At 26.0% G+C, this 26,696-nt stretch overlaps 7 protein-coding genes and 1 long non-coding RNA gene across 8 annotated transcripts; 3 read left to right on the top strand and 5 right to left on the bottom strand.

Moving 5' to 3' along the window:
* The first annotated feature begins 775 nt into the window (after positions 1-775).
* Positions 776-2,311, top strand: Rpn12 (regulatory particle non-ATPase 12). The gene is made up of 3 exons (XM_029320573.2): positions 776-922; positions 1,160-1,232; positions 1,626-2,311. The coding sequence occupies exons 1-3, from the start codon at positions 800-802 to the stop codon at positions 2,243-2,245; spliced, it is 816 nt and encodes a 271-aa protein (XP_029176406.1). The 5' UTR covers positions 776-799; the 3' UTR covers positions 2,246-2,311.
* A 474-nt stretch (positions 2,312-2,785) lies between these two features.
* On the top strand, positions 2,786-5,845 carry Gmppb (GDP-mannose pyrophosphorylase B). The gene is made up of 6 exons (XM_029320552.2): positions 2,786-3,126; positions 3,332-3,495; positions 4,004-4,397; positions 4,474-4,635; positions 4,710-4,941; positions 5,367-5,845. Exons 2-6 carry the CDS (start codon positions 3,343-3,345, stop codon positions 5,533-5,535), a joined length of 1,110 nt encoding a protein of 369 aa, XP_029176385.1. The 5' UTR covers positions 2,786-3,126; positions 3,332-3,342; the 3' UTR covers positions 5,536-5,845.
* Positions 5,846-5,853: 8 nt separating this feature from the next.
* Positions 5,854-8,944, bottom strand: Sse (extra spindle pole bodies like 1, separase). Its single transcript, XM_029320572.2, has 10 exons — positions 8,802-8,944; positions 8,440-8,702; positions 8,026-8,242; positions 7,636-7,928; positions 7,429-7,565; positions 7,126-7,342; positions 6,607-6,914; positions 6,358-6,525; positions 6,116-6,261; positions 5,854-6,036 (listed from the first exon to the last, which is right to left on the bottom strand). The coding sequence occupies exons 2-10, from the start codon at positions 8,683-8,685 to the stop codon at positions 5,888-5,890; spliced, it is 1,881 nt and encodes a 626-aa protein (XP_029176405.1). The 5' UTR covers positions 8,686-8,702; positions 8,802-8,944; the 3' UTR covers positions 5,854-5,887.
* Positions 8,945-9,355: 411 nt separating this feature from the next.
* LOC146721988 (uncharacterized) lies at positions 9,356-15,988 on the top strand. The gene is made up of 3 exons (XR_014925406.1): positions 9,356-9,612; positions 14,736-14,910; positions 15,838-15,988. It is a non-coding gene; the product is annotated as an uncharacterized LOC146721988 (long non-coding RNA).
* LOC114944596 (uncharacterized) lies at positions 9,700-13,067 on the bottom strand. Its single transcript, XM_029320584.2, has 9 exons — positions 12,871-13,067; positions 12,555-12,625; positions 12,312-12,448; positions 12,015-12,108; positions 11,833-11,879; positions 11,447-11,751; positions 11,057-11,310; positions 10,803-10,922; positions 9,700-10,709 (listed from the first exon to the last, which is right to left on the bottom strand). Exons 1-9 carry the CDS (start codon positions 12,934-12,936, stop codon positions 10,310-10,312), a joined length of 1,494 nt encoding a protein of 497 aa, XP_029176417.2. The 5' UTR covers positions 12,937-13,067; the 3' UTR covers positions 9,700-10,309.
* LOC114944571 (uncharacterized) lies at positions 13,850-16,499 on the bottom strand. Its single transcript, XM_029320538.2, has 9 exons — positions 16,319-16,499; positions 16,085-16,170; positions 15,826-15,971; positions 15,550-15,634; positions 15,388-15,440; positions 15,008-15,315; positions 14,681-14,937; positions 14,412-14,531; positions 13,850-14,325 (listed from the first exon to the last, which is right to left on the bottom strand). The coding sequence occupies exons 1-9, from the start codon at positions 16,451-16,453 to the stop codon at positions 13,923-13,925; spliced, it is 1,593 nt and encodes a 530-aa protein (XP_029176371.1). The 5' UTR covers positions 16,454-16,499; the 3' UTR covers positions 13,850-13,922.
* Positions 16,500-16,877: 378 nt separating this feature from the next.
* LOC146721987 (uncharacterized) lies at positions 16,878-19,629 on the bottom strand. The gene is made up of 9 exons (XM_085485744.1): positions 19,353-19,629; positions 19,135-19,205; positions 18,878-19,023; positions 18,623-18,710; positions 18,472-18,527; positions 18,078-18,400; positions 17,761-18,005; positions 17,539-17,658; positions 16,878-17,447 (listed from the first exon to the last, which is right to left on the bottom strand). The coding sequence occupies exons 1-9, from the start codon at positions 19,422-19,424 to the stop codon at positions 17,039-17,041; spliced, it is 1,530 nt and encodes a 509-aa protein (XP_085341870.1). The 5' UTR covers positions 19,425-19,629; the 3' UTR covers positions 16,878-17,038.
* An 810-nt stretch (positions 19,630-20,439) lies between these two features.
* LOC114944591 (uncharacterized) lies at positions 20,440-26,647 on the bottom strand. The gene is made up of 18 exons (XM_085485724.1): positions 26,490-26,647; positions 26,245-26,315; positions 26,020-26,153; positions 25,759-25,861; positions 25,524-25,591; positions 25,151-25,449; positions 24,831-25,075; positions 24,588-24,704; positions 24,085-24,486; positions 23,381-23,456; positions 23,150-23,220; positions 22,517-22,659; positions 22,264-22,351; positions 22,110-22,165; positions 21,729-22,039; positions 21,405-21,652; positions 21,183-21,302; positions 20,440-21,099 (listed from the first exon to the last, which is right to left on the bottom strand). Exons 1-18 carry the CDS (start codon positions 26,565-26,567, stop codon positions 20,694-20,696), a joined length of 3,036 nt encoding a protein of 1,011 aa, XP_085341850.1. The 5' UTR covers positions 26,568-26,647; the 3' UTR covers positions 20,440-20,693.
* Between the last annotated feature and the right edge of the window lie 49 nt (positions 26,648-26,696).

The raw sequence follows: 26,696 nt of genomic DNA, 5'->3' as shown, positions 1-26,696 counted from the left end.
AAATGACAAACGTCAAAATGATATTAAATGAGAAAATTACATTAAACGTCAAAATTACATTAAATGTTAAAATAATATTAAATATCAAAAAGAGATTAAATGTCAAAATGACATAACATCAAAATGACATAAACGTCAAAATGACATTAAATGACAAAATTACATTAAACGTCAAAATTACCCATTAAATATCAAAATGACATTAAATGTCAAAATGACATATTAAATGTCAAAATGATACATCTAATTTAAATTTTATTGACGATTGATATATAAAAGTTCTTAAAATAGTTTAAAAAAATTATATATATCTAACCTTATTAACTTTTATGCTGATAATTGATTCAGAAATATCTAAGAGAGATGAATTCATAAATAAATAAATAATAAATAAGGAAAAGAAAATTGAAAATAGAGAAATTATTAAAAATTTATATTTTTTTATGTTATAATTATAAAGTAAATTTTAATTAATTATAAAGATATTTTTACAAAAGATAATACATGTCTAACCCAATTTAAACTATATATAAAATTATATTTTAAATTAAAAATAATGTTTTAATATTTTTATTTTAATTTTTTAATTGCATTTTATTATTTTAATATTTAAAAAATGACATTTTTTTAAATTTTCGATTTTAATGTTTGATCGATCAATCGGAAAAGAAAGATTCCTGTATTCTGATTGGTCAGTCAAACGCTTTGTCCGGACAAATTTCGAAATTTGTCCATAATGAAAATTAGTAGAACCGCGATTTCTCTTTAGACTCGCGCATCTCAGATATTTGATCGTTCCATGGAGAAATTAAAAATGGCAGCCCTCAAGGATGTTGTTTCGTTGTATCAGAATTTGAAACGCGAGTGGACGAAAACCCCGTGTAATTTAAAGAAATGCGGCGAATTGCTCAATCAATTAAAGGTAATTTACGTGTTTCATTTATGGGATATCGAACGAGGTGATCATTGACAAAAATATATCTCGTTATAACCTCGTCGTGTTCTGTCAAAATGGATTGTCATCCTTCGCCCTTTAATTCAGCGTCTTCAAATTTTAACAATTACTCAATTATTTTGACATTTTGGCTTTTAGATATGCATGTAAAATTTTGATAATTATCGTATATAATATTAATAATTATATATTTATCCTTTGCAGATCGGTCTCACACATCTCATGTTTCTTCCAACATCAAACAGTACAGCTAGTCAAAATGAATTATTAATTGCCAGTATGTATCATTCATTCGAAAGTTTTCACAATTATATATATATATATACATATATTAATGTAATAAAATATATCAATACAATATAAAAATATTATATATATATATATTTTTTTTTTTATATTGTATTGATATATTTTATTACATTAATATATTCTATTTTATATTAATATTTATTATTTTTTATATTACTATATATTTTGTAATATTAATGTATATAATATAGAAAGTAATATTAATATTTTTATATTGTGTATTGATATATTTTATTACATGAGTATATTTTATAAATATATTTTATAATATATATGAATATATTTTAAATATATATGTGAATATATTTTATAAATAATATTAATATATAATATTAATTTGTTTTTTTTGTACATATTTCAGGAGACATATTGGAGATTGGAGCGCAGTGGAGCATTGCTGCGGAAGATATACCTTCCTTTGAACGCTATATGGCGCAGCTCAAGTGCTACTACTTCGATTACAAGTCCGGTCTTATGGAGTCGGCTTACAAGTATCAACTGCTCGGTCTGAATCTTCTGTTTCTGCTGTCGCAGAATCGCGTCGCCGAGTTTCATACAGAGTTGGAGCTTCTTCCCTCCGATCAGATACAATCGAATGTCTACATAAGGCATCCTTTGAGCCTGGAACAGTACCTGATGGAGGGCTCGTACAACAAAATCTTCCTGGCTAAGGGCAACGTGCCCGCTGCGTCCTACAACTTCTTTATAGACATTTTGTTGAATACCGTTCGCGACGAGATTGGCGCGTGCATGGAGAGCGCCTACGACAAAATCTCCATTCAGGACGCCGCAAGGATGCTGAATTTAAATACGGAGAAGGACATAAAGGCATTTGCCGCCAAGAAGAACTGGAATCTGTCCAAGGACGGTTATTTCTACTTCACCACCACCAACGAGAAAAAATCCGAGGAGCCCATCCCCAGCTCCGAGTTAGCAGCACTAGCTATAGATTACGCCCGAGAACTGGAAATGATCGTCTAACGTTCGTTCATCTCCCTCAATGTACTTTACATTTATCAAATAAACTATCGCTCTTGTACGACAGAATGGAAGAACGCTTTTTTTTCTTTTGTAATATATTTAAAATAAAAAGTTGTGTTAAAAAAAACATTTGCTCTCTTATATGTCAGTATATAATATAATATAATATTATAATTATCAAATTATTTATTATTATTATTATTATGTATTATATATATATATATATATATATATATATATTATATATATATATATATATTTATTATTATTATTATGTATTATTATTTATTATAAAATAATATAATAATTATAAAATATATTGAATGTAGGGGGAGTAAAATGACATTATTTGACAGCTGAAGAGGTTATATGCACATGTGTGAGTTCAATTTAGTAATTACGTGAAAAAATATTTTTGAATTAGACAATTTATAAATCATCTTAAAATAAAGATATTTATACAAGAGAATTTTTTGTCATTTAATCTTTGGTAAAGCAAAATATGACAGTTGTCAAAAGTGACATTAGGCGGCGATGACAGCTGTCAGATGACACGGGATGCCGGCAGGTGGATGTGGAAACATGGCGTCCAACGAGATTGCTAGAAAATTAATTAACCACAACGGAGATTTGTGAAGCACTTTATCTGTAATTATCATGTAAAAGAAATAAGCGAGGTTTACGAGTGCTCGAGCGATTTATTTGCTTTTTTTTAAACCGTGTCGATGGTAAAATATTCGCGCCAGGAAGTTATCACTGCCGCAATCACGAATATGCACGTAAACACGTAGCTGCATCTATTACAAGCTCGTATCTTATTACGTGGCATTAGTTATCGCAGAGATATACCACGTTGCTTCATCAATAAGACAACGTTGCACGTAAGTAGCATCGCATATCTATCCTGAAAAAAAAAATATTACCAAGTAATAATAAATAAATTTATTACTAAGTTTAATTAATAATAATGAAGTATAATGATCTTACTAAGAAATGCAATGCTAGATTAAGATTTGAATTAATCACAATTTTTTATTATCTCAGAACATAAATTACTCCTTCCTTTTTTTGTTGTAACTGTTACAGGATTCCCAGGAATGCACGAAAAGAGAAAAAAGTTACAGACCATGCGTGCTTTAATACTCGTAGGTGGTTATGGAACCAGATTGCGACCTCTTACTTTAAGCAGGCCCAAACCACTCGTTGAATTTGCAAATAAACCGATGCTCCTGCACCAGATTGAAGCACTGGTATGAAATATTTGTAATTTGATCCATTAATTTATCAAGAGTTTGTAGAAGTACAGGATGTCCCATAGGAAAATACTGAAACTAATCAGCTGTTATTTTTTAATGCATGGAGTTATTGAGAAGACAAAAATTGTGTTGAAAAGAGGAAAGTCTACAGTTTTTAATAGATATAAATAAAATTTGTATATTACTGTATTTTGTTAATAAAAAGTAATGAAAAAAGTGCTAATAATTACATATGTAAACTAATGATAAATATTTCCAAAGAAGGCACCATTTGAATTTATAATTTATTATTAGTTTATGTGAATATCAGCATTTTTTTCATTACTTTTGATCAACAAAATAAACTGCAGACTTTTCTCTTTTCAACACAATTTTTGTTTTCTCAATAACTGGATGCATTAAAATTAAAATTGAAAAATGACCTTATTAGGTTTAGCATTTTCCTATGGGATACCTTGTGTAATTTTCATTATTCATTGATATATTTTTCAAACGCTTTTAGGTACAAACAAATGTTACGGAGGTGATATTGGCTGTTTCCTATCGGGCGCAGCAAATGGAGGAGGAGTTGGTTCATGAGGCGAAGAAATTGGGAGTGAGACTCATCTTCTCTCACGAACCGGAGCCGTTGGGTACAGCTGGACCGCTTGCGCTCGCGCGTGAATATTTGTGTGCCAGTGATGATCCGTTCTTCGTTTTGAACTCTGACATTATTTGCGATTTTCCCTTTAAACAGCTCCTCGAATTTCACGAGAATCATGGTAAAGAAGGGACTATAGTCGTCACCAAAGTAGAAGAGCCGTCCAAGTACGGCGTGGTTGTGTACAAAGAGGATGGAAAAATTGAGAGTTTTGTCGAGAAACCCCAAGAGTTTATATCTAACAAAATTAACGCAGGTAAAAATAGATCCTTACATAGAACTTATGGATCCATAGGCATCTGAAAAAATTAAATTATATTGACAAAACGCAGGTCTGTACATCCTTAATCCGAGCGTATTGAACAGAATAGAATTGAAACCTACCAGCATCGAGAAGGAAGTTTTTCCAAACATGGCTCAGGATGGGGAGTTGTACGCGATGGAGTTGCTAGGCTTCTGGATGGATGTGGGACAACCCAAGGATTTTCTAACAGGCGAGTGTTTTATATACATAATACGTGTTGTACAAGTCAATTTGCTTATTTACTGATATTCATGTGTTCTTCAGGAATGTCCATGTATCTTGCCTCATTAAGGCAAAAGCATCCTGAGCAACTTTATTCTGGACCAGAAATAGTGGGAAACGTCTTGATAGATCCAACGGCTACGATTGGCAAGGATTGCAGAATCGGACCCAACGTCACGATTGGGCCTGGTGTCACTCTGGCTGATGGATGTTGTATCAAACGAAGCACTATTCTTAAGGCAGCTGTGATAAAGGAGCACGCATGGCTTGATGGGCAAGTATTATATATACAGGGTCTAACATAAAGTGTCACAAAAATATACAAGTAGATCTTGTTATTTGGAGGCAATGTTTCCTCAGCAAAAATAACGAGGCATCAATAATTTTCGAATTATAAGCGATTGAAAATAAAGGGTTTTTCGCAAACTAAGCTTTGCGGAAATAAAATATTAACAAAACCACATTCTTCAATTAATTTAAAGTAGAATTTACTTTAATGAAATTTTTATTTAGGGTTTAGTTATAAAGATACATGATGGCAAAAATTAGGAACATGCAAAAAATCGTCCTCGACATTTTATGTCAGACATTCTGTATATGTACAAAATTAATGTCAAAGTAATTAAGGCGCCTGACTCTTCGCCTCTGTCGTCACAATCTGACATGAAGAAGCCTTAACAATATCATTTAAACACGCAGATGTATAGTTGGATGGAGAAGCGTTGTTGGACGATGGGTGAGAATGGAAGGTACAACTGTACTAGGGGAAGACGTTATTGTGAAGGACGAATTATATATTAACGGCGGACAAGTTTTACCGCATAAGAGTATTTCTACGTCTGTACCAGAACCGCAGATTATTATGTGACCAAAAAAGTATAATCTAAGCTCACGAACTAGTGCAGGTAATAATATTAGGTCGAAACATATGTATGTCAGAAAGGTTTTTTTAATAATTTTTCAAAACACACTTGTATGAACAGTACACTTCATTTCTATACGTTAATTATATTTATATAGCGCGTTGCGCATTTTTGTAGATACTTTCACGTTAAAATAAAAAAAAAAAAAAATACAAATTTTGCTTTAAATGATTACTAAAATTCTCTGTCTTATATTGCAATCGCTTGTGTACACTAGTGGATCCTTGGGGGGGGGGGGGGGGGGGGGTTGAATTATCAATACATAACAAATAAAAAAATATATATTTATCTATAATATCAGGAAGAAATTATTTTTATTGGTAAGCCTCGTACTGCTATTGCAGCTGCTGTCATAAAATGAGAGCATTTCTCTTTAGACTTTGCCACTGCCCGTAACATTTCTGGCTCTATTTCCATTTTGTTCCCCTCTACTTTCTTCGTGAATTCTATAAAATTTTATTATAACACTATCATCGAATATTACGAAAAGGAAATGTAAAACGACTTTTATTTTATAATACTGACTTAAAGTACCGGAACTCCAACTATCTAAATCCACCTCACTCCATGGTTTCTCAGATGACGAAGGAATCCAAGTACTCATAAAATGTGTAGTCATTTTATCAATATCAATATCTGTTATTTCCCACAGCATGCCCAGGAGACAAGGACTAAAAGTAAAATTAATTTAAACAATTTCTTATTTTGAAATTTAAACAAAATTCTTACTTATGGTATAGAAATAAACAATACATCCTTTTCTTTACCTGCATCCTATTAAATATTGATTTGAAATACCGAAAGGTGGATATCTTCCGCCTATCATAAGTAATTTCACGCTGCTACAACCGAATAATAAAACAGTGGATCTCACTTTTATTCTTTCAATCTCTTCTCCAGATAAATAATCTATTCCACTGCCATGACCTGTATACCTATATAGAAAAAGTACAAGATACAATTAAATGAATGGTGATGATAATGATAATGTTACTGAGAAATATGTTTTTTTGTACATTAAAATCTCATGATTTATTAGCGCATCTTCGAACAACTCTTCATTAAGCTCCGTTTTGTAAGTTTTCCATTCTGGTAGCCAAAAATTCATAAAAAGCTTTATACGTTTCTCCATTTTTTCTAGATCGCCTGATGGATTCACCATACATACTCCCATATCTTCTTTAGTTGTAATTATTTTACAACCTTCTACCATAGTGCTTTCATGTTCTTTAAATAATGCATATGCCAAGTGTAGAGACGGGAAACGAGTGACGGGATGAGTCTTAATTATTTCCATGGCTTCAAACGCTAAATAATCCATATTCTTGAAAAGAAAATAAAAAGGATTTATTATACGAAACAGAAATATAAATTTATTAAAATAATATAAATAATATAATATAATTAAAATAATATAAATATATATCTATATATATTAATTTATATATATATTTAATATTAATATTATTCATTAATATCAATTAACATATAAATTAATATAGATATATGTGTATTTTTGATACAATATTGTATACCTCGTCGATAATTAGAACTAACGTTTTCCGTTTTGCACTTTCCAAAGATCTTATAAATGGTAACTTTCCATAAATAGATAAAATAATGTTATGCGCCAGTTTTTCGTACTCAGGAAGAAGATATTTCACTGCACGCGCTATTTCTTCACGCGTGAGAAAACATGCGCTTGTAGATAATTTTCTCAGAAGCCATCTGCATCGCTTTGATATTTCGGTGCTAAAACAACACAATATTGAAAATCAAGATGTACAAATAACATATTGCAATAGGCTCTAAATAATATTCTAGCAAATATTACTTACGAAGGTTTGAAATCTAATATCAATTTATCAATCATTTGATGCATATTCTCTACAATTTCTAAATTTTCAATAGGATCAGCCATAAATAGTATTCTCCATTCACGCAACCATATCTTTTCTAATCCATTTATAGCTACCTGTAAGTAAACAATCATTTCAGGATTTTCTTATTAAGAAGCATAATATAATTTAAATTCAAATCTATACCTTCATTGTTTTGTTTTGACTTTCCCGCATCTTCCAATACTGTTTAGTATTTGCATAAGTGGCTTTTAATTCAGAGCTGTAGTTACCCAATAAATTTGTAATCTCTTGACAGATATCATAAGATACCTGGGTTTCTGGTTTCGGTAAAGTTATGCATAAAGGTTCTATGTCAGATGGCCCTGTGGGCAATATTGTAATATGCATGGGATGCATCACAGTAGAGGTGTGTTTTCCCTTATACCTTAATGAACTTGGAGATTCATACTGGGCAGTCACTTGAATCATATACCATTCTGTGGACAGAGAATCAAAAAGATGTAACAAATTTTATATAGAAACAAATTGAAATAACAAAAAAAAAATATATATATATATATATATATTGTATACCTTTTGGTAGTTCCGAGAGCTTTGATTTTAAAGATTCATTATTGTCTGTAAATTTTGTTTCAAACTTTACATGTGTTGGATTCAATCCATATATTTGAGGCTTATCCCGTATAGGCTCGTAAAATTGACTCTTTTGATATCTGTGCAAAATGTGTTGTCGAAGTATCGCTGCATGAGATTCAACTAAATGATGAATGGCTGTGAGTTCATCTCCAATCTAGAAAAAAAGGATGCAAAGCTGATATTAATATTAACGCAAGATACTTCATCATTACATAGTTGTTTATATTTTTTTATTAATCACAATTAATTATATAATATATTTTAAAGGGATTATTTCAAATATATATTTCAAAACACAAAATTTATATCTACTTCTTTATATATATAAATACTAATTAAAGATATAATTACCGCTAAATTACAAAGTGCCTGCATTTTATTCAAACTGGCATATTCAATACTTCCTACATAGTTGCATGGTACATTTGCAAGCAATTTTTCTGTATTATTTTTTATCTCCTTCAACCTCTCCTCTTCACTTTTTTCTTGTGATTCCTTCGTTTCTCTTACTTTTGATTCATTACCGAAATCATCAGGATGACATTTGCGCAACATTTGCATAATTTTATCAATTTTCGAGTTCATGTCGTTCGACATTGCTCAGAAAAGACACGCTGTAGCAATAAATTAAAAATTATACGAAAGTTGCATGTTTTATTGACAACCTTTCCACAAACTTTTTTACTTAATTTTATCACATCATTATAATTCACCTTCAGTGATAGCAGTAATATTAGATTGCGTTCTATTACGCATGCAATTTTGTTAATTATTGTTACTTAAATATTATATCAAGACGAAGAACTTTAAATATACATATGATTCAGATTATTTGCTCCACTTTGCAAGTTTTCAAGTTAAATGACAGTTAACTAGTACCACACGCGCGCAGTGAAAGTTACTAGTGATATCTAGGGATATCATTTAACGTTTCACGTCAATTTGACGTTTGATGTTATTTGACGTTTAGACGTCGATTTGACGTTTGATGTTATTTGACGTTTAGACGTCAATTTGACGTTTATGACGTCATTTGACGTTTAAACGTCAGTTTGCTACTTGGGACAGTGTCAAGTGTCACACGAATATAAAAATAGAATAATTTTCGGAGCTTAAAAAATTCTCTATTCAATAGCCAATCACGTGACATTTGTGTCTACACGTGTTTTGCATCGCGCGCATGAGCGTACAACTTTGCGCCAAATATCAAACCAATAAATATTCTTTCTTTGGGTTTGTTTTTATTGCTGCATTGATGAACTAATGCACACTGCACACTGCAATAAATTGGAGTGGGACAAAATATACTTGTCTCATTCTAACTTGTTGCACCAGTGTGCACTAGTTCATTAGTGCAGGGACAGAAAACAAGCCTATTGTTTCAAACGGACAATCAATCATGGCGTACTTTTACATCGTGCAATATAGCTCACCGGCAAGACGAGACCAGACGAGACATTTCAAGATCGACAAGGGCTGATTAATTACAGAAGAGGAAGGAGAAGACAATTAATTACGACACGTGTGAGTAATATAATTGAAACAAGATAATTATACAATAATTAGTTGAATTAAATTTATTATATTTTCTTTTAATTTATAATAACTGGATACACAATCTTTATATTATCTTTATGACATTAAATTGAAGAATGTCATAAAATACAGAAATCGACTAAAAGACTTGTTTAATTTTATATTTTTAAACAATTAATTAATGATAGAGAAATCGTTTTTTTATCATAATATTTCAGTAAAGTGCACGAACATGCTGTTTTATACAGGGTGTCTGACATAAAGTGTCACCGAAAATATACAAGTAGATCTCGTTATTTGGAAATGATTTTTCCTCAGCAAAAAGTCGAGGAAAGCCATCATTTTTTGGATGTTCCCAATTTTTACCATCATGTATCTTTATAACTGAACCTTAAATTAAAATTTTATTAAAGTAAACTCTACTTGAATTAATTGGAGAATGTGGTTTTGTTAATATTTTATTTTCACAAGGCTTAGTTTGCGAAAAACCCTTTATTTTCAATCATTTATAACTCGAAAATTATTAATGCTTCTATATTTTTGCTGAGGAAAAATTGTTTCTAAATAACAAGATTTACTTGTATATTTTCAGTGTGACACCTTATGTCAGACATCCTGTATATATGTATATGCACATAAATTCCTCATAACATTAAAGCTTATGCTATATATACTATTACAATTATTAACAAGCAGCTATCATATACTGTATTACAGAAATACCTGAATATATTTTACTTAATTGTGTGTCACTAATTATATCATATTCAAAATCAGCGTTCTCCATTGACAAGAGATTTATAACACCTGGAGGTATGCCACACATTTTAAACACATTGCAAAATTGTGCCAGAAAATATAAATCTGGATTACATATCACAATGACAGAATTGCCAAAAGCCAAATTTAATGTTAATTCTTTAAGCAAAGAAAGCTCATCTTTTTCTTGAAGAATAGCAGTACCTTGTGGTTTATAAATTAATGTTACTTCAACATTATTATTTATAATGCTAAAATTCATTTGATTTTCACAAATATATGAAAAATATATCATATCTCTTATTGTATGTACAAATTGAGGTTTACTGAAAAAAGAAAAAAATCTCAAAAGATATGAAGAGAGAATAAACATATACAAATATATAAGAAAGAAGATATTATAGGATGATTCAACATACCTTTCACTTTCTAATGTGAATGCAAAATTACATAATATTTGCCTCCTGGATTGATTAGACATAGTACTCCAAATTTTGAATCCATCTCTAGCTGAAGTAGTGCATTCTACAATATCTTCACTATAAACATAAATTAAAAATGATAACAAATTCAATATATTCAATTTCTCATTAAACTATTTAAATTTTTAAAAATTAATGTAGAATAACTAGACGTATATATACATATATGCATATGTATGTATTTTGCATACCGAGTTGCATTTGCAAATAAAATATTATTGTGCATCCAATATTGTTTTCTAACAGGTGTTTGCCATTTGCCATCATAAAACAGATCATACTTTACACTTTGATGCGTTATTAGATTTCTTGGATTTGCACATGTATATTCTCTCACTTCATATAAATGCAAAGAATGATCTAATGATTTCTTGTTTAACTCTAAGTATGGAAGTATGAGACCAGGCTCAAAATCCATGCATGTGTTTATACATAAAACATTATGCTGTTGAAAAGAAACATATCCTTTTAATAGGCTATATATATGTACATATATATGAATGTATATGTTATATATAATTGCATATTATGTAATATAATTTTAATTATAATGTAATAACTTAATTTTAATGATGTACTACCTTCAAAGATTCTGCTAAATTTTTTGCAGCTATAATATCTTCTGACCATATGGATACTATATTCACAGTATCGCTTTTGCATATAGATATATCGTTAAGTGTAAGTAAGTCTTTCAATGATTGAAATGTTTTCAATTCAACAAAATCATATTTAAAATATTTCTTACAATACCACATAAAAGTTTGCATTATTGATTCTTGGATCAAAATTTTACTTACAACATTCATAACGCTTTTAAATTTCAAACAGTTTATTACTGCATACAAATCTGAATCTTCTAGAAGTATCATGTCAACGTTCATCACTACATAAAAATATTTAAGCGATTAATTATAGATTAAGATATGATTCTAAATTATATCTTATAAATATATGGTTTTCTTACTTATATTTTGTTTAAAACTATTATATATTTCTATTTGTGATTCTTTTCTAAAATATAAATAAAATATTAATATATATTGATAAAATATTGATATTTTAATGTCAATTTTAATATAATATTAATTAATTATTAATATAAAATATACAATACAATATAACATTTTTTACACTGAGAATAATTACATTATGGCAGTTTCCAAAAATAGCTGCATTTTATCGTCTTGAAACATATTGCAAATTGTAAGTATCATTGATATATTAATTATCATATTATCAGCTATTAGAGAACAAAAGAATTTTATATATAATATATGTTGTTATATATACAGTACATTTATTGTTCTACTTAAAACTAGTAAAATAAAATCATAAATTATATATATATATATATATATAATCATTAATAAATTTATGATGCACACACATAACATATGCAATATCAATATATTCTTAAAATTGCAAAAATAACGCTTACTATACCATATATATCATTAAGTTCAATAGTTGTAGCAGTAAAATTGAGGTAACCAATAATATTGGTAATAACATCTATATGTTCACAAACTGATATAAAACAATTTAAATTATCTTGCATTAGTGATGCTGTGTGAAAGAATCTACAAACATAAAAACAAGCATCTCATGTATATATATTGTAAATATATGACAACGATAAAAACAATTTATACATTATTTGTAATTTAAATTTAAGCATTTCTTTACCTATGTGAAAGCTTATCAGTCTCTTTAAATTGCAATGTTTTACATAAATTTGACATTTGTTCTTGTGCTTCCTAAAAATATACATATATATATATATATATATATATATATATATATATATATATAAAAGATGGTAATAAATGTTATACAAGAAATATATATATATATATATATATATATATATATATGTATAATGTGTGTGTGTGTGTGTATCAAGTTTTCGCTCTTTATTGTTCAGAATGTTAATTATTAAATTTCATTAATTTGATATATTTCTTTTAATTAATTAATATATACATATATTATTCATGCTCACCATTTTATTGTTGTGATAGTCTAGATTAGTATAATATTTGTCAATAGTTTTTACACACTCCTGCATGATTATTAGTCTGGTTTCAACAATATTTTATAAAACGAGATTCAAGATCGAATTACATATGTGTCTACGACTCAAATCGGTCATATTATATCTTTGCACAGCAATTATTAACACAAAGTAAACACAAATAAAAACTTCATGCTTGTGCAAAAAATACATATATTTTGACAAAACATCAACAAACTGATAATAATTATCCTTTACATAATCATGCTTATACATAAGGCATTTTAAAGCTAATAACAATTTCAGAATACTACTAAACTAAAACATCGAACAGAGATTGAAAAGAGGAATATATAACCGCAATTATATTATATAACCAATAATTTTAATTATAGGAATATTCATATATTTTTAATTATTCTATATATAAAATTTCTTAAAGAATTTAATAATCATAAACAAACACAGATATGTCATTTTGTTATCTCTATTTATAAATTTTAAATTATTTTCTTTTGTGTTTTTTAAATATTTATAAAATATTTTCTTTCTATTTAAGACACACAAATCTTATTAATTATCTTTTATTTATTTATTTAATTATAATTTTAAAGTAAAACTTCAAAGTAATGCACAATTAAATATATGATACGTTTTTAAAATTTGAATTTCTTTCTACATATGTTTAGAAATTTATTCATCATGATTATTAATTACACATGTTTTTATTTTGTTACATTGTCTTTTATTTATTAATTGTGTGAGCCACGTGAAAAAGAAGAACACATTTAAACATAAAAAAATTGTATGTATAATATATATTAAATCTAACTAATACACATTTTTAATCAACAATTATAACACAATCTTTTAAATTGAATTTTATTTAATAAAAATATTTGAGAAACTTAATAACAATAAGCGAAATCTTTTTTTAACATTATAATCTTAATTTTAATGAGTTATTTATACTTATATATAACAGTACAGAATTATACTAAACATACCATATCTATATCTTATGTCTTATTTTATTAAAATTAATTATGACAAATTAAGATATGCTGCACTACAGTAAACGCTGCAATTGCTTGAGATAGCGTTGAAATTAATAAATTAGGAGAATTATTAATATACTCTGTATTTTTAATTGACAAGAGATTTATAGTACCCGAAGGTATGCCACACATTTTAAACATGTTGCAATATGGTGCTAGAATACATAAATCTGGATTACATATTACAATGACAGAATTGCCAATAATTAAATTTTGCGTTAATTCTTGAAACAAAGTAATGCCATCTTTCTCCTTAAGAATAACAATTTTGGATCTGAAAACTCTCAATGTTTCAAATTTTTCAGTTTTATTATAAAATGACATTTTTCCATACACATATGACATATTTAGCCATTTAGATACTGCTTTGGACAATTCAAATTCACTGAAAAAAGAGAAAATTATAAAAAAATATCATAGAAAAATAAACAGATGCAAATATATATAAGATTCATGGATGATTCATCATACTCATTGCATTCTAATATGGTTGCAAACTTAGATAACATTTGCCTTTTAGAATTATCAGACATAGTACTTAAATTTTTGAATCCTCTTGTAGCTGATTTAACACACTCTATAATATCTTCCCTACAATAAATTAAATAATTATTAAATTTAATATATTATTCTAAACCATATATATATATATATATATATATATATATATATATGTATATATAATGAAAAATCAAATTACATAAAAAAGATCAGACAACAATAAGTATGTCTATTTCTACCTAGTTGCATTTGCAAATAAAATGTTCTCATGTATCCAATATGTATTTTGTTTAGGTTTCTGCCACATGTCATTATAAAACAAATTATATGTTAAACCTTCATGCGCAGTTGGATTAATTGGAGCCTTTGTACATTTGTCCATCTTTCTGTGTAAAAATAAAGACCCAAATGTGAATTGCGCACGAAATATATCTTCAAACGGAATCACGACGTTACGACAAACATCCATGTAAGTATTTATAAATGCAATATGTTGCTATAAGAAAAAAACATTTTAATACATTTCAACATAATTTATGTTATGTTGTATAACTTTAATAATGTACATTTAAAGATCTTGCTAAATTTTTTGCGGCTGTAATATTTTCTGACCATATAGATACAACATTTAGTTTACAAGTTTCATTAAATATATATTCATTATTAGGTGTAATTAATTCTTGCTTCAATTGAAATATTTTAATGGGAACGTTCAAATATCCAACATTTTTATTTAAATGCCACATAAAAGTGTCTTTTATTGATTTTTGGACCCAAATTTTTTTTAAACAAGATACAGCACTATTAAGTTTCAAATAGGTAATAACTGCATGTAAATCTGAATCTTCACAAACTATTATTTCAACCTGCAGATCTGTAAAAATATTAAAGTATTTATGTATGAAGTACATATAAAAATTATATTTTTTATAAATGTTTTCCTTACATGTATGTAGGACATTTTTATAGTCATAATACAACTTCAATTCTTGCCCTGTACTAAAATATAAAATAACTTATAAAATATTATTTATGATGATATCAATTTTAATATAATAATGATAAATTGATATAATACAATTGTAAGATTTTTATATTGAATAATTACATAAAACTTTCCAAAAATGTGCTGATAACATTATCTTGATACATATAGTAGATTGTAAGTAATATACACCTGATTAAATAAAGGTCTAAAGAGAACAAAATAATTTTGTTTATAATATGTTGTTATAATAATGGAGTGGAGTGTTATTAATACATTATAAATAAAATAAAACTAATGATAAAATAAATTGTGACTACTTGTGGGACGCATACAAAGTAATATATAACATCTATATATTTTTCAAAATGTAATTTGCAAGGATTTTATTATGCGTACTGTTATTTTCAGTTTCACTTTCAAGCATAAAAATCGCACCATAATAATAGAGATAATCAAGAATATTGAGAACTATATCTACATGTTCGCAAACTGACATAAAATAATTCAAATTCTTTTCCATTAGTGATGCTATATTTAGGAATCTAAATAAAAAATTGAATTGAACACATTATACATATATACTATCACTAAGTAAAAACAACTTCTACATTTTATCACATTATTTGTATCTTAAGTTTAAATGTAATTTATTTACCTATGTGCGAGATCGTCAATTTCCTCAAATGAATTTAAAGATAAAAAATAGTCCACAGATAAATAATGTATGTGTACTAATGATTCCTAAAAATTAATATATGAAATAGTGTTACATATATTGTACAAAAAACATCTATAGAGAGGTCTCTTTTGTTTTTAATGTTAATACTAAATTTCATAATACTTTATTAATAGTTCGTTTTATTATTATCTTTTTCACATTTATACTCACCAGTATCTTATCTTCATTTTCATATTGTATATTGGTATAATATTTCTTTATACTCATCACATGTTTATTCATTATTAATAATTTAGTTTTCAACAATAGTTTAGAAAATGAGATTATACAATTGCATATATACATACGTTTATGAGAAATTAATCGCGCGCGTTATCAGCTTTGCACAACAGTGATAATTTTAAATACAGAAAGCGACCTTATGTTTGACAATGAGCAATAAATATATAGATAATATTTTGATACAAAGCAGTAAAACAGAGATTATGCTAAATATTTAAAAGCTAATAATAGCATCATAAAAATATTATTCTAGTCAAATAAAAAATTCGCTAAAAAATTATAATGTGAAACAGTAATGCTTAGACGATCGATTTTTATTAGGGAATATGTATATACAATATACATATTTATTTATCATTATTTTATTAATTACATGTGTTTTTAATTTGTATAAACATATTTTATTTTCTAATTGTGCGATATACATGAAATAAAAAATTAAAATTGTACAATATTAATTAAAGCAACATGTTTATAATTCTAATATTTTTAATTGACAATTTTGTGACTAACACTATATATAACAATTAAAATCTTTTAAAACACTAAATTACGAGATACGTTAATACAATATAAGGCAAAGAAAAGTTATTTGATTTTTTTCTTACTGCTATAAATATACAGTACATATGTTTTATTTCATTACAATTATTTACGAGAAATTATAATATTTTGCGTTATTGTAAAATTTAACAGTGTTGTCACAAAATTTTCTGTACTCAAATCAATATTAGTATTTTCATGATTAATTGCATTTTCGATTGACAAGAGATTTACAACCCCTGGAGGTATGCCACACATTTTAAATATGTTGCAATATGGTACTAGATTATATAAATCAGGATTACATATTACGATGACAGAATTGCCAATAATTAAATTTTGTGTTAATTTTTTAAAGAAAATAAATTCAAAGTTCTCGTGAAGAATAACAACGCCTTTTGGTTTATAAATGGTTATTTCTTCAAATCTTTCAGTGTTAGAATTAATTGTCCTTTTTCCATAAATATATGACATATTGATCCATTTAGATACTATTTCGGATGATAAAAATTTCCTGAAAAAAGGAAAAATCGTAAAAGAGAAACAAGAGACAATGTACAGATGCAACATAGAACAAATAAAATATAGGATATAATTCAACATACCCATTGCATTCTAATATGGTTGCAAATTTAGATAACATTTGCGCTCTAGAATCATTAGACATAGTACTCAAATTTTTAAATCCTCTTTTAGCTGATTCAATACAGTCTATAATATCTTGACTACAATAAATTTAATAATTATAAATTCAATATAATTTTGTCAAACCTTATATTTAAAAATTCAATAAATCACAGAATAAGAAAGAATACGTCTATTTTTACCTAGTTGCAGTTGCATATAAAATGTCATTATGTATCCAATAAGTATTTTTTTTAGGTTTTTGCCACATGCCATCATAAAATAAATCGTATTTTAAACCTTTATGCGCAGTTGGATCAATTGAACTATTTGTACATTTGTCTATCAAAGTTAAATCAAAATACGTACTTATTGTTTGAAATATTTCTCTAAGAAAAAGCATGTTGCCAGGAAAATCTATGTACGCATTTATAAATACAAGATTTTGCTGTAAAAAAAACATTTTAATATATTGTATTTTAATACAATTTATAAATGTCATATAATTTTAATGATGTACATTTAAAGATCTTGCTAAATTTTTTGCAGCTGTAATATCTTCTGACCATATAGATACAACATTTAGTGTAATATTTTCATTAAATATATTTTCATTGTTAGATGTACTAGATGTAATTAATTCTTGCTTTGATTGAAATATTTGAATAGAAATATTTGGATTTAAATGTCCAATATTTTTCTTAAAATGACACATGAAAGTGTCTTTTATTGATTTTTGAAGCCAAATTTTTTTTAAACAAGATATAGCGTTACTAAGTTTGAAATAGGTAATAACTGCATGTAAATCTGAATCTTCATAAATTATTATTTCAATCTGCAGCTCTACAAAAATATTGAAGTATTCATTTATAAGATACATATATAATTACATTTTTTATAAATGTTTTTCTTACTTGTAAATAAGACTCTTTTATATTCAAAATACCACTCTAATCTCGTTTCCCCGTTTCTAAATTATAAAAATAACATTTATAATATCAATGTTAATATAATAATGATCAATTAATATAATATAATTTAATATTTTTTACTCTGAATAATTACATAATATTTTCCAAAAAATTCTGTATATCATATTCTTGATATATATAATAAAATATAATTAATACATTCCCAACTACTTCAAGTGTGCCTAGAGAACAAAAGATTTATTTATAATATTGTTTCTATAATACAAAAGAGTGCCATTACTATTTATGAAGTAAAATAAAATTATGATAGGGACGTATATAAAAATAATATGATATCAATATATGTTATTTTCAATAAAAAATGTAATTGCAAAGATTTTATGCGTACCGTCATCTTCACCATAAACTTGCATCTTAAAAGTCGAACCAAAATTATATAGGTAATCAAGAATAGTGAGAACTGAATCTACATTTTTGCTAACAGACATAAAATAATCTAAATTTTCTTCCATTATTGATGCTGTCGTTAGGAATCTGTAAACAAAAAATCGAATATTTGAACACAATAAATATTACTAAATGTAAGTAAAAGCAACTTTTACATTGTATCATTTTATTTAATCTTAAGTTTAAATATTTATTTACCTGTGTGCGAAAGTGTCAGTTTCTAGAAATGATAATTCTGAAGTTAAATTTTGTATTTGTTCCATTGATTTCTAAAAGTATACATATATGTAATAGTGTTGCACATTTTACAAAAAACATAGAGAATGGTCTCTTTTTGTTTCCGAAGTTAATATTAAATCTTATAATCCTTTATTAATAGTTCATTTTATTATTATTTTTTTTATATTTATACTCACCTTTATCTTATCTTCATTTTCATACTCTAGATTGGTATAATATTTCTGTATACTTCTCACACGTTTATTCATTATTATTAATTTGATTTTCAACAATAGTTTAGAATTTTAGAAAATGAGATTACAATTGCATATATACATATATACGTTTATGAGAAATTAATCGCGCGCGTTATCAGCTTACTTGCACAACAGTGATAATTTTAAATACAGAAAGCGACCTTATGTTTGACAATGAGCAATCAATATATAGATAATATTTTGATACAAAGCAGCAAATCAATGATTATGCTAAGTAAAGCTAATATGATCATAACATTTTAGTTAAATAAAAAATGCGCTCATAATGCGAAACTGTAATGCTTAAACGACCTTTTTTATTAGGGAAACACGTTTATTCTATTTATTTATACACATATATAAAATTTCTACAAATAAAATTATATAAAAAAGTAACACAGATATTAACTTTTACATTTTGTCAGATATTTATTACTGCGTTCTTACAATTTATAAAGTATTTTATTGTTTTGTTAATAGAAAATAATCTACATATTATTTATGATTTTTTATATTTTAATATGATTTAATTAGTACAATTTAAAACTTTTATATGCATAAGTGTTTCTCGATACTGGTTTAGACTTTCAAAAGTTGCATTGTGTTCTGAGACAGATATTAATCATAATTAGAAATTAAATATTTTTATTTTGTCAACTTATATTTGAGCTTTTGTTTTAGTTATGTGACGGATGTAAAGAGAAAAGTTAAAACAGATCAACATCAGTTTTATAATATTAATCTTATCTATATGTATATAATATACATAAATATATATATATATATATATATATATATATATATATACACATATATAATATATTGATACATATATAGATATTTATTATCATGATTATTAATTACACATGTTTTTAATATGTATAAACTTATTATATTTTATTCTCTAATTGTGCGATATACATGATTAAAAAATTAAAAATACCATATTAATTATTTAATTGTACAATAATATTAATTGTACAATATTAATTAAAAGCAACATATTCATAATCTGACATCTTTAACTGACAATTGTAATACATAATTTAAAAAAATAATGAATTAGAGAATATGTCATCAATGTAAGGCGGGGAAAAGTTTTTTATTTTTTCTTATTACTATAAATATATCTTCAAAAAAATTAATTTAAAAACTTATTAATAAAGATATCGTTTTCCGAATATTATAATCTTATAATATCACTGAGCTTATACTTGTGCATAAAGCCGCACAATTAAGTCGAACATTACAGTCTAACATTACACATTTATTTTATTACAATTATTTATGAGGAACTAAAATATATTGCATCATTGTTAATTTTAGCACTGCGTCTATTACATTCTTTATATCTTCTAAATTGTCGCATTTAATATTATTTGCATTTTTAATTGACAAGAGATTTATAACACCTGGAGGTATTCCACATATTTCAAACATATTGCAATATGGTGCTAGAATATTTAAATCAGGATTACATATTACAATGACAGAATTGCCAATAATTAAATTTTGTGTTAATTCTTGAAACAAACTAATTTCATCTTCTTCCTTAAGAATGACAGTGTTTTTTGGCTTATTAATACTTGCCACTTCAAATCTTTCAGTATTAGTATTATATATCATTTTTCCATAAATATATGACAAATTGATCCATTTAGATATTACTTTGGAAGATGAAAATTTTCTGGAAAAAAAAGAAAAATCGTAAAACAAAAGATAATATACAGATGCAATAGGAGAAATAAGATATAAAATAATTCGACATACCCATGGTATTCTAATATGATTGCAAACTTAGATAACATTTCTCTTCTAGAATCATTAGACATAGTACTCAAATTTTTAAATCCTCTTGTAGCTGATTTAATACAGTCTATAATATCTTGACTACAATAAATTAAATAATTATAAATTCAGTATAATTTCGTTACACCATATATTTAAAAATTCAATAAATCATAGAATAAAAAAGAATACGTTTATTTCTACCTAGTTGCATTTGCAAATAAAATGTCATTATGTATCCAATAAGTATTTTTTTTAGGTTTTTGCCACATGTCATCATAAAATAAATCGTATGTTAAACCTTTATGCGCAGTTGAATCAATTGAACTATTTGTACATTTGTCTATCAAAGTTAAATCAAAACACGTAATTGCTGGTTGAAATATATGTCTCATTGGAAAGACGACGTCTGGACAAATATCCATGTGCATATTTATAAATACAATATTTTGCTGTAAAGGAAAAGAACATTTTAATACATTTCAACACAATTTGTCAATATTATATTGTATAATTTTAATGATGTACATTTAAAGATCTTGCAAAATTTTTTGCAGCTGTAACATTTTCTGACCATATAGATACAATGTTTATTGTAATATTTTTCTCTAACATATTCTCAGATGTACTAGATATAAATAATTCTTGCTTTGATTTAAATGTTTGTATTGGAACGTTCAAATTTCCAACATTTTCTATTAAATGCCACATAAAATTGTGTATTATTGATTTTTCGACCCAAATTTTCTTTAAACAATGCACGGCTGTTTGAAGCTTCAAACAATTAATAACTGCATACAAGTCTGAATCTTCAAAAAGTACTATTTCAATCTGCAGATCTGCAAAAATAATGAAGTATTTTATTTAAAAGATACATAATTATATTTTTTACAAATATTTTCTTCTTACATGTAAATAAGCCATTTTTATATTCAAAATACCACTGTAATCTTGTTTCCCCGTTTCTAAAATATAAAAATAACGTTTATAATATCAATGTTAATATAATAATGATCAATATATATATAATACAATTTAATAGTTTTTTACACTCAATGATTACATAATATTTTCCAAAAATGCCTGTATATCATATTCTTGATATATATAGTAGATGGTAATTAATACATTTCCAATTATGTCAAGCATTTCTAAAAAACAAAAGAATTTCATTTATAATATGTTTTGCTATAATATAGAGGACTGCCATTACTATTTATTAAGTAAAATAAAATTATGATAGGCACGCATACAAATAATATATATAATATATATTATTTTTAATAATGTAATTGCAAAAATTTTATTATGCGTACGGCAAGTTTCACCATTAAAAAGCTGAAAATGTGCACCATTATAAAAGAGATAATTAAGAATACTGTGAACTGAATCTACATGTTTGCACACTGTCATAAAAAGGTTTAAGTTCTCTTCCATTACTGATGCTGTCTTTAGGAATCTATAAACAAAAAATCGAATATACAGGGTGTCTCAGACCTACCGTATTACATGTTAATGGGAGATTTCTGAGACGATTTGGAGAAGATTTTTCCTCAGCGAAAATGTCGAGAAAGGTCATCATTTTTTTAATGTTTCCAATTTTTAAAATCATGTATCTTTGTAACTAAGCCTTAAATTAAAATTCTATTAAAGTAAACTTTACCTGAAATTAACTAAAAATGTAGTTTTATTAATTTATTTTTACAAGGCTTAGTTTACAAAAAAGCTTTTATTTTCAATCGTTTATAACTCGAAAATTATTGACGCCTGGACATTTTCGCTGAGGAAAAATCGTCCCCAAATCGCCTCAGGAATCTTCCATTAACGTGTGATACAGTAGATCTGGGACACCCTATGTGTGTGTGTATGAACACATAAATATCACTATAAATAAGAACAACTTTTAAAAATCTTATCACTTTATTTGCATCTTAAATTTAAATATTTACCTATATGCAAAATTATCAGTTTCTATAAATGATAATTTTGAAGTTAAATTATGTATTTGTTCTGCTGATTCCTAAAAGTATATAATTCTAAAGTTAAATTATGCATTTGTTTTGCTAATTCCTAAAAGTATATATACGAAATAGTGGTATACATTTTAAAATAATGTTAATACTAAATTTCATAATTGGTTATTAATAGTTTATTATTATCTTTTTCATATTTATACTCACCACTATCTTATCTTTATTTTTATATTCGAGGTTGATATAATATTCCTCTATATTTATCACACGTTTATTCATTATTATTAATTAGGTTTTAACAATAGTTTATAAAATAAGATTGCAGAATTACATATGTTTATAAGAAACTAATCGCGCACGATTTGCCTGCTTTGCAAAACAGTAGAGATTATTATAAATACTGACGAAGGCAACCTTGCGCGTTTGTGCAAAAAATAGATATTTTGATATAAAACAGCAAATCAGTGATTTTGCCAAATATTTTAAATCTAATAATATTACGAATAGAGGATATTTATTTATTTTGTAAACTTATATATGTGTTTGATCTTTTGTTTTAATAGTGATGATAAAAATTAAAATATATAAGGAAGTTAAAATATATATAAATTATATATAATATTTAATTTTATATGTATAATCTTGACATATTAACAGATAATAATTATTTAATCTTTTATAATTAATTGCGTTATAAGATAATATACAAGGATTTGCGAAAAAATTTATTTGATTTTCTATACAAAAAATTTTATTGAAAAAAATTAATTTGCTAACAAAAGAAATCGAAAATTATAATCACTGATATGTAAACATGTTAATACAATTTGTTTATACAATATATATATATTTTTAACTCGGTAACTCTTGAATTATTGTAATTCATATATATGCTACGTTATCAATTTTACTTAACGCAAAGTACAATATGCTTGGTTGTAGTAAGTTGTTCATATATTGAGTTTGGCTTTGATTTTTCGAGAATTTTCTCATAGTTCATGTAGGCTATAATTTTACTTGAAATGAGATTTATAACACCCGATGGTATTGTTGCTGTTGAAAATATGTCACAATATTTTACTAAAGTGCATACATCTGGATTACATATCACAATGACAGCATTGCCAGTAATTAAACATTGTGTTAACTCGCGAAATAGAGTAACTGCATCTTTCTCTTCAAGAAAAATAACACCTTTTGGTATACGAATTTTTGTTACTTCAAATTTGTCATTCTGATGACAATTCACGTGATTCTTATAGTAATATGCCAATTTTATCCAATGAGATATTTCATTCGCTAATAAAGGTTCACTATAAGAGAAATAAAAGAAGGAAATATTTATAAAATTATCAAATATAATAGTATTAAATAAAAATTAAGATATATAAAAACTTCAATAATTTACACATACTTAGTTTGTAATATTGACGTAAGCTTGGATAATATACATATTTTAGAATCAATAGACTTTTCTGTCCAGATTCTAAATCCTTCTGTAGCTAACTCAACACATTTCTCAAAATCTCCTCTACAATATTATATATGTATATATATATTAATCGATTAAGTTATAAATGTTTAATGTAATGTTATTAAATTTTTTTAATTTTAAAAGTTATAAAATAATGTCAGAGAAATATGTGTATATCTGTACCTTGTTGCATTTGCCAGTAAAATACCATTGTGTTCCCAATACATATCATCGATAGGTTTTTGCCACATACCACCATAAAACAGATTATAAATTGTACCTGATTTTGGATTTAGTATCCACGTATTATTAGATTTTTCACTCATATATTCAACTTGAGATAAGAGTTTATATTTGCATAGTTTTGTGTAAGGTATCAAGATACCAGCACAAAAATTCATATGTGTATTTATGAATACAATATTTCCCTGAAAAGAATAAGAATTAGTTTTATAATTAATTTGGTAATAACTACAATATAATTTAAAATTTAAATAATATACCTGTAAAGACCCTGCTAAATTTCTTGCACCTACGATATCTTCTGTCCATATGGAAAGTATCTTCTTTTCAGAGAGATGCAAGTTTTGCGATGTAAGTAATTCTTGTTGTGATTGAAATATATCAATGGGAACGTTTAAACTATGTCCAAAATATTTTTTTACATGCCATTGAAAATCCTTATTTATTGATTTTTGGACCCAAATTCTATCTAACGAAGACACAATCTTTTTCATTTTTAAACAGTTCATAATTGCATACAAATCTGATCCTTCGAGAAGTATCATTTCAATATCCTGGTCTATAAATAAAATTTAAAAAAATTTTTTATATTAAAAAGTTTTTATAAAATTAAAAGTAATAATTTTGATATACCTTTTATTTTCTCACATGTAAACATTATTTTAGATTCTTGCATAATATCTGGCAGCGTCGAATTTTTGCTAAAATATAATAATATACATATATATATTCGATATTTTATATATACAAATATATATATATGTATATATAAAATATCAAAGAGAATATCTATTTTAATATGATAAAAGAAATTATTGATTTATATTAATTATAGTTGAGTATAATATATTTTGCATTAGATAATTACATGAGAGCATTTTCCAAAAATAATTGCACTGTTTTTTCTTTACTTATATTATGAATTGTATTCATTAACGATACGATCAAGTGATTTTTATCATGGAATTCACCTAGGGGACAAAAAATTTTATGTATAGTTTTTTATATATAGTGCCTTTGTTACTTATAAGTAAAAAAATTTGATAAAATAAAGTTGATAATAAAAATGTGAAAATTGTGATGCAATATATTTTTACAATTGTAATTTCAAGTGTATTATTATACGTACTCATTGTGTCACACATCAATTTCGCTTCAAAAAAGTTTAAATAATCAATAATAGTTTTAACTACATCTTCATGTTCATAAATCGCTGCAAAATGAAAAAAATTATCTTGCATTATTGATGCCGTTTGGATCAATCTGTAAATGCAAAAAAAATATAGATACACATGCATATTATAAACATGAAAAATGTTATCATATTATTTACATCTTAAATTTAAGCATTTACCTATTGATGAAGTTATTGGGTTCTGAAATTCTTAATTCCAAAGATAAATTGGATATTTTCTTTAATGCTTCCTAAAAAAATAGATACAGTATTTATCTTTATATTTTACAATGTTTTATATTTTACTATATAAATCAAATTTTTTTGTTATTATATTAGTGTTAAATCTCAATTAATAATAATTCCTTTAAGTGTCTTATTAAATATATATATATATATTATATGATTCATATATTTATACTCACCTTTTTGTTTATATTATATTTTAGATTATTATATTTGTTCATGATATTCACAGACATTAGTTTATTACTGCTATCCATGATTCTAACAACGCTTATTGAAACGAAAGTTAAAAATTATATGTCTACGAGAGATTGATCATCATCTTTGTAATGATACGAAACTTGTGAACATACGAAAACGACCTTGTGTTTGTGAAAAGGTACGTA

Source organism: Nylanderia fulva, unplaced genomic scaffold (genome assembly GCF_048542155.1).
Source record: "Nylanderia fulva isolate GAGA-0341 unplaced genomic scaffold, ASM4854215v1 Scaffold39, whole genome shotgun sequence".
Lineage (NCBI taxonomy): Eukaryota > Metazoa > Arthropoda > Insecta > Hymenoptera > Formicidae > Nylanderia > Nylanderia fulva.
This window is presented reverse-complemented; position numbering and strand designations above follow the sequence as displayed.

Coding starts and splice junctions, on each gene's coding strand:
- Gmppb (XM_029320552.2), top strand. CDS start 3,343: ATGCACGAAAAGAGAAAAAAGTTACAGACCATGCGTGCTTTAATACTC. Junction 3,496..4,003: donor TGCACCAGATTGAAGCACTG/GTATGAAATATT, acceptor AAACGCTTTTAG/GTACAAACAAATGTTACGGA. Junction 4,398..4,473: donor ATCTAACAAAATTAACGCAG/GTAAAAATAGAT, acceptor GACAAAACGCAG/GTCTGTACATCCTTAATCCG.
- LOC114944591 (XM_085485724.1), bottom strand. CDS start 26,567: ATGGATAGCAGTAATAAACTAATGTCTGTGAATATCATGAACAAATAT. Junction 23,457..24,084: donor CATATTGTACTTTGCGTTAA/GTAAAATTGATA, acceptor AACCTAATTAAT/AATAATGAATAAACGTGTGA. Junction 23,221..23,380: donor AAAATAAAGATAAGATAGTG/GTGAGTATAAAT, acceptor ATATACTTTTAG/GAATCAGCAGAACAAATACA.
- Sse (XM_029320572.2), bottom strand. CDS start 8,685: ATGTCGAACGACATGAACTCGAAAATTGATAAAATTATGCAAATGTTG. Junction 7,566..7,635: donor GTCAAAACAAAACAATGAAG/GTATAGATTTGA, acceptor GTTTACTTACAG/GTAGCTATAAATGGATTAGA. Junction 7,343..7,428: donor ATATTAGATTTCAAACCTTC/GTAAGTAATATT, acceptor GTGTTGTTTTAG/CACCGAAATATCAAAGCGAT.
- LOC114944596 (XM_029320584.2), bottom strand. CDS start 12,936: ATGCAGGAGTGTGTAAAAACTATTGACAAATATTATACTAATCTAGAC. Junction 12,109..12,311: donor TGAACTTAATGATATATATG/GTATAGTAAGCG, acceptor GTTCTCTAATAG/CTGATAATATGATAATTAAT. Junction 10,923..11,056: donor TTATTTGCAAATGCAACTCG/GTATGCAAAATA, acceptor TTATGTTTATAG/TGAAGATATTGTAGAATGCA.
- Rpn12 (XM_029320573.2), top strand. CDS start 800: ATGGAGAAATTAAAAATGGCAGCCCTCAAGGATGTTGTTTCGTTGTAT. Junction 923..1,159: donor AATTGCTCAATCAATTAAAG/GTAATTTACGTG, acceptor TATCCTTTGCAG/ATCGGTCTCACACATCTCAT. Junction 1,233..1,625: donor AAATGAATTATTAATTGCCA/GTATGTATCATT, acceptor TACATATTTCAG/GAGACATATTGGAGATTGGA.
- LOC114944571 (XM_029320538.2), bottom strand. CDS start 16,453: ATGTATATATGCAATTGTATAATCTCATTTTCTAAACTATTGTTGAAA. Junction 15,316..15,387: donor TAAAAATGTCCTACATACAT/GTAAGGAAAACA, acceptor ATATTTTTACAG/ATCTGCAGGTTGAAATAATA. Junction 14,938..15,007: donor ATTTAGCAAGATCTTTAAAT/GTACATTATTAA, acceptor TTTTTCTTATAG/CAACATATTGCATTTATAAA.
- LOC146721987 (XM_085485744.1), bottom strand. CDS start 19,424: ATGAATAAACGTGTGAGAAGTATACAGAAATATTATACCAATCTAGAG. Junction 19,206..19,352: donor AAAATGAAGATAAGATAAAG/GTGAGTATAAAT, acceptor GTATACTTTTAG/AAATCAATGGAACAAATACA. Junction 18,711..18,877: donor AGTTTATGGTGAAGATGACG/GTACGCATAAAA, acceptor TTTGTTCTCTAG/GCACACTTGAAGTAGTTGGG.